Raw genomic sequence first — 6,000 nt, forward strand, 5'->3', positions numbered from 1 at the left:
AAATTAAAAATAATATTTTAAGTAAATTTTTATATTTATAAAACTAGAAACTAGAAGCGTAGAAAAGTATATTTCGTCTGTCGTTATCTTTATCTGTTTTATTAAAATACAGTAATAAAACGATATCTAAATTCGCAGGTACACAAATATTTGCTCGTGTAGAAAAAACCCGCCTTCTCTCTCCCTCTAGAATCACAACAAAGCTTCCTATGCAGACACACACTGTCTGCATATATAATTAAATTTTGAGATGGCCAGACAGGGACTCATCCATGCACAAAGTCAATCCCGAAGACCCAAACCCCTAATTTCCAACTCAAAATAAATAAATAAATAAAACCTTCCCTTTGTCATCCCCACCACCAATTCCATGTAACGTGTGTTTATCATTATATTTAAAAAATATTTTTGAGAAAATTTAAAATATTTTTATTTATTTTAAATTAATATTTTTTTTATATTTTCAGATTATTTTGATACATTAATATTAAAAATAATTATTTTAATATATTTTAAAATAAAAAATATTTAAAAAAACAATTACACCACATTCTCAAATCCACTATAAAAATTCTACATCCAAACACACGCAAAACGTATCTCTACAGCAATCTCAAAATCAATCACGCACTGAAAGTCTGAAACAACAACGTTATAAACACCAAAACCAAAACAAAAAATATTACCCATAAAAAGGTTCTTAGAATTAACTTCCTTCCCTTGTAAAGACACAAACTTCTAAAGTTTCAAGCTTTCCATCTGGGGTTTGCCTAAACTTGCAAATAATAATCTTTCATGGGTGTTTATGAGGCTGGTGTGAATGGCACCGAAGGAACCGCAACAGCGACAACTTGTAGCCGCTCGAATACGAGCATGAGGTGTTGGTGCAGATGGAGATGGGAAAACCATCAACAACATAATGTTTTGCGCCAAAGATTGGTTTCTCTAGTGTTTTCCTCTGGTTTTACGTTCTTTTTTGGGTATTTGGTTTTGTATGGATCTATTGGTATGTTTTATGCCTGGCTTATGTTTAGTAAGCCTTATTTACGTAGCACAAATGCTAGTGTTGGGTTAAAGTCACCTGGTTGTCAAGAAGACAATGAGGGTTCTTGGTCTATTGGTGTCTTTTACGGTGATTCTCCTTTCTCTCTCAAACCAATTGAAGCTGTAAGTTGTTTCTGTTCTTTTACCATGATTTTTTTTATTTGTTTTGTGCACATTTATGCATTAGCAGAGACTGGCTTTGCGATTATATCTTCACCTCTGTTCATGGGGGGTTTTTTATTGAATTTTTTGTTTAATTTTTGCTTTTTGTAAAGTGGATTTTAGTGGCTAATTCCTGCTTCTTCTTCTTTTACTAGTGGCTGTTTCAAAGCTTCATGTTTCTTGCTTCCTCTTCTTTTACTAGTGGCTGTTTCAAAGCTTCATGTTTCTTGCTTCTTCTTCTTCTTCTTTTTTTTTTTCTTTTTGCGAGTCAGGTATTAGTGGTCAAGTCTTGCTTTCTTGATCAATGACTGTTTTGAAACTGCAAATTTTTTGCTTTTTTACCTTTTCGCATTTCTGTCAGAATTTATTGGCGTGTTTACTTTTTTTGAAGAATTTTTTAATTTGTTCAATTTAATTGATTTTTGTTTATTTCTAGCACATGGGACGAGGGCAATTTTTCGTTTTATTTCCTTTTGCATGTATTGACTTTTATCATTAACATGTCATGATTCTGATTTACTGGTGGAAAATGACAACAGATGAATGAATGGAGAGATGAGGGTGCGGCATGGCCTATTGCCAACCCCGTTGTCACTTGTGCTTCGCTTTCTGATGCTGGTTTCCCCAGTAATTTTGTTGCTGACCCGTTTCTTTATGTTCAGGTAATTATTTTATTAACTGTATTCATTTTGGTAATTTTGTTAAAACTTCCTCTGGTTTTGTGCGTATTTGTTGGTTGTTTTACTGAATGCTCACATGTTCAGTCATGGTATCTGATTGTGGTGCCAAGCGTGTAATCAAGCTGACTAATATATTTTATTATGGAAGTGCCAATTAACAGGACTGGATTCAGGAATTTGGCAATAGCACTTACGAAAATTACTACTAAATTCTTAGGTGTCCTTTTCTATTTGGCCCTTGGTGTTTTTGTGTCTGGAATGAGAGCTTCAAGTTGGAAAGGGGGGGGAAGGGGGTATGTATATGCTTATTATTATTGGTCATTGAGTATTGAAATAGTCAGGGGACTATGACAGAAAAGTCAGCAATCCACTGTGCAAATTGGTGAGAGAGACCAAATCTGTGCCGCTGGTCAGATGTCTTAAGGGCCCATAACTTGTGGTTTTATTGTTATGTAAGGTATCTCAAGCAACCCCATGGTGAGAGATAGGGAGCTAGCTCAGTGCAGCAATTCAGACTCGGTGCATGTGTTCATCTTAATTTTTGCCATATCATGTTATCTAAATCCTAGTTAAATGGCTAGATGAAAACTCTGAGGATGAATATTTGCAAGAGAAGACGAGGATAGATAAAGATGAATTGTGTGGTTAGGGGAAGCCCCTTGTAGAAATCTGTCATGCAGGCAGAATCAGGAAATTGATGGAAGATCTTTCTGGGGCAGAAAGCATCTTGCGAACGGTATCAGTACCTAGTAATTGTTTTTTTACCAGAAGTTTTAAGCAGAAACTGGTTCTGTTATTACTTTTATTAGATAGTCGAATATGTGCCCGTCTCTGTATTTATTTGCGTGTGGATATGACCTATGGTGAATATAGTGTTTAATAGTTTTATTCTGGAGGCTAGTTAATAGGATAGCTCGTGGTTTTATTTTCAATAATATTTACTTCTAAAGTCGGAGATAATTCTAGGCATGTTGGGACAGCATGGTCTATTTTTCTGGGGAGAAGTGGGTGCAAGGGATTTTTTTTTGGAGAGGAGGTGCTGTGCTCTTTGACTGCTTCTGATTTTTCTAATTGTTACATGCAAGGATGGGATCAATGGACACCGTTAGCAATGTAAATTTAGCTTGAAGTATGGTTATTTAAGAAGCAGGGGATGACGATTATTTGGGGTCTTTATTCGGGTTATTTTTCATATTGAGAAAATCCACCAGAAGCAAAAGTATTAGCTTGGATTTCAAAATTCTTTAGATATATTTTTTTTGTGGTCAGTGTGACTGTAACTCTGTCTAGCATCAAACTGTAAGCCTCTTACGCTATTTAGTGCTCTTGCATGATACATGTTGTGTTTCTGTGTGTGCCTGCACGCAAATGCCTGTCTATAATTTTGCATTTCATGAAAGACCAAATTGTTTACTTTCTAGCGTGCGTTCTGGAAATAATCTATTGAGTGCCATTTTTTTTTTATTATTATTATAGTAGCTTCCTTCTCTTGAAAATAATCTTTGTGTTTACTTGCGTTGAATTGACCAGGGGGATACACTTTTCCTCTTCTATGAAACAAAAAGTTCAATAACCAGTCAAGGAGATATTGGAGTTGCGAAAAGTATTGACAAGGGAGCGACATGGCAACAGTTGGGCATTGCCTTGGATGAGGACTGGCATCTATCCTATCCCTATGTATTCAACTACCTTGGCCAAGTAAGATCTATATTTCCTCGCAAGCGATTATGCATCTAAAAATATCCACTTGAAGACTATTTATCCTGGATGTCCTGGACACAAGTTAAGGGCCTGACCAACCAATAATGGGTCCTACTCGTGAATTGACTTGGAAAATTAGCTGGGTGATCTTGACAATTTGTTTAGCTGGAAAAAAAAAATCCAACAGCCAGAAAGTTATCTTGACTATGGACACGTAGCTTAAATAGTTTCCTTCGTTACTGTTTCTTGCAGATATATATGATGCCTGAGAGCAGCCAGAAAGGGGAACTTCGTCTTTATCGAGCTCTTAACTTTCCATTGAAGTGGACACTGGATAAGGTTCTTATAAAAAATCCCCTTGTTGATTCTTTTATCATTAATCGTGCTGGAGAATATTGGCTTTTTGGTTCAGATCACAGTGGTGTTGGAACCAGGAAGAATGGACAACTGGAAATCTGGTATAGTAGCTCACCACTTGGTCCCTGGAAACCACACAAGAAGAATCCCATTTATAATGTTGACAAGAGTGTGGGAGCTAGGAATGGAGGCAGGCCATTTGTGTATGATGGAAACCTTTATCGTGTTGGTCAAGACTGTGGTGAAACATATGGAAGACGAGTCCGTATCTTCAAGGTAGAAGTTCTTACAAAGGACGATTACAAAGAAGTTGAAGTTCCCCTGGGATTTGAAGAGTCCAATAAGGGACCCAATGCTTGGAATGGTGCACGCTACCATCATCTTGATGTGCAGCAACTAAGCTCTGGTAAATGGATAGCTGTCATGGATGGAGATCGTGTACCTTCAGGAGATCCAGTCCATCGCTTTATTCTTGGCTCTGCTTCATTTGCTGCTGTCACCGTTGTTGTTGTTGTACTGGGTGTGCTACTTGGAGCAGTGAAGTGCATGATTCCCCTCAACTGGTGTGCTCACTTATCAGGGAAGAGAAATAATGCTTTCTTGGGTCGGGAAAGGTCGAATTTGTTTTCTTCAAAGGTGAGACGTTTTTGCAGCCGATTGAACAGAGTTCCTCTGTCTGTTCGAGGAAAAATAAAGCCTAATACTTGGGCTGGAAAGTTGGTTTTGGCTGTAATATTTGCAGTTGGAGTTGCATTGATGTGCACAGGTGTTAAATATTTCTATGGAGGCAATGGTGCTGAAGAAGCTTATCCTTTAAATGGTTCCTACTCTCAGTTCACTTTATTGACGATGACATATGATGCACGGCTCTGGAATTTGAAAATGTATGCGAGGCATTATTCAAGGTGTTCTTCTGTTAAAGAGATTGTTGTGGTTTGGAACAAGGGCATACCTCCCAGATCGAGTGATCTGGACTCCACTGTGCCTGTACGGATCAGAGTAGAAGACCAGAACTCACTGAACAATCGGTTCAAGAAAGATACGATGATTAAGACCCGTGCTGTTCTCGAGCTTGATGATGATATCATGATGTCTTGCGACGATATAGAACGGGGATTCAATGTGTGGCGTCAACACCCAGATCGGATTGTTGGCTTCTATCCCCGACTCGTTCGTGGTAGTCCATTGAAGTATAGGGATGAGAAATATGCCCGGCGCCATGAAAGTTACAACATGATTCTTACCGGGGCAGCCTTCATTGACCGTACACTAGCTTTTGAGAGGTACTGGAGTAGTGAAGCTAAGGCAGGAAGGGAACTGGTAGATAGTTACTTTAACTGCGAGGATGTGCTTTTGAATTACTTGTATGCAAATGCAAGCTCGTCCCAGACTGTTGAGTATGTGAGGCCAACATGGGTAATAGACACATCGAAATTTACTGGGGTAGCAATTAGCAAGAATACTAATGTGCATTACAAGATAAGAAGTAATTGCCTCCTGAAATTTTCAGAGATCTATGGAAGTATAGCTGGCCGAAAGTGGGAATTTAATGGGCGCAAGGATGGTTGGGATTTATAGTGATGCCTAATCTTGACAGCAGCACACTAATTAGGTTATAAATTCTCTTACTCTTAAGGTAAATTCTTGTGGTTCTCGTCTCTTTAGGTTTTACCCTTCTTGTGAAGATTTTTGTGTTGGGTAAGTTTTAGCATCAATATCTTTGTTTGGGAAGATGTAAATTTATCATGTTTTTACATTTGTACATTAGTGACATCCAGTTTGTACTCTCCTTAGTCTTTTGTGAAAATTATAAGATATATATACTCTTTGGCAAACATGAAACTCTTCTCTTCAGTGTCTTCTCTCTCTCTCTCTGACTCCCCCCCCCCCCCCCCTGAGAACTGTCCTATATTTTCCATTTATCTATAGATATTTGATAAGGAAAAGAAAACGTAAAAAGCAAACTCCAGTCACTGGAAGCTGGGAGATTTTGGTCCGGCAAAAGACACGATGCTCTTCCCTTCGGAGATATTGGGGTGGAGATTTTGGTCTTTTG

The 6,000-nt window shown here is 38.0% G+C and overlaps 1 protein-coding gene across 1 annotated transcript; it reads left to right on the forward strand.

Moving 5' to 3' along the window:
* Nucleotides 1–644: 644 nt before the first annotated feature.
* LOC118059860 (glucosamine inositolphosphorylceramide transferase 1) lies at nucleotides 645–5,786 on the forward strand. The gene is made up of 4 exons (XM_035072849.2): nucleotides 645–1,167; nucleotides 1,746–1,868; nucleotides 3,417–3,584; nucleotides 3,840–5,786. Exons 1-4 carry the CDS (start codon nucleotides 796–798, stop codon nucleotides 5,520–5,522), a joined length of 2,346 nt encoding a protein of 781 aa, XP_034928740.1. The 5' UTR covers nucleotides 645–795; the 3' UTR covers nucleotides 5,523–5,786.
* Nucleotides 5,787–6,000: the final 214 nt, after the last annotated feature.

This window comes from Populus alba, chromosome 10 (assembly GCF_005239225.2).
Source record: "Populus alba chromosome 10, ASM523922v2, whole genome shotgun sequence".
Taxonomy (NCBI): Eukaryota; Viridiplantae; Streptophyta; class Magnoliopsida; order Malpighiales; family Salicaceae; genus Populus; species Populus alba.

Excerpts from the sequence above, each read along its gene's own strand:
- LOC118059860 (XM_035072849.2), top strand. The coding sequence starts at position 796 with ATGGGTGTTTATGAGGCTGGTGTGAATGGCACCGAAGGAACCGCAACA. Across the intron at positions 1,168-1,745 it reads CTCTCAAACCAATTGAAGCT|ATGAATGAATGGAGAGATGA; the intron begins GTAAGTTGTTTC and ends AAATGACAACAG. Across the intron at positions 3,585-3,839 it reads TATTCAACTACCTTGGCCAA|ATATATATGATGCCTGAGAG; the intron begins GTAAGATCTATA and ends TGTTTCTTGCAG.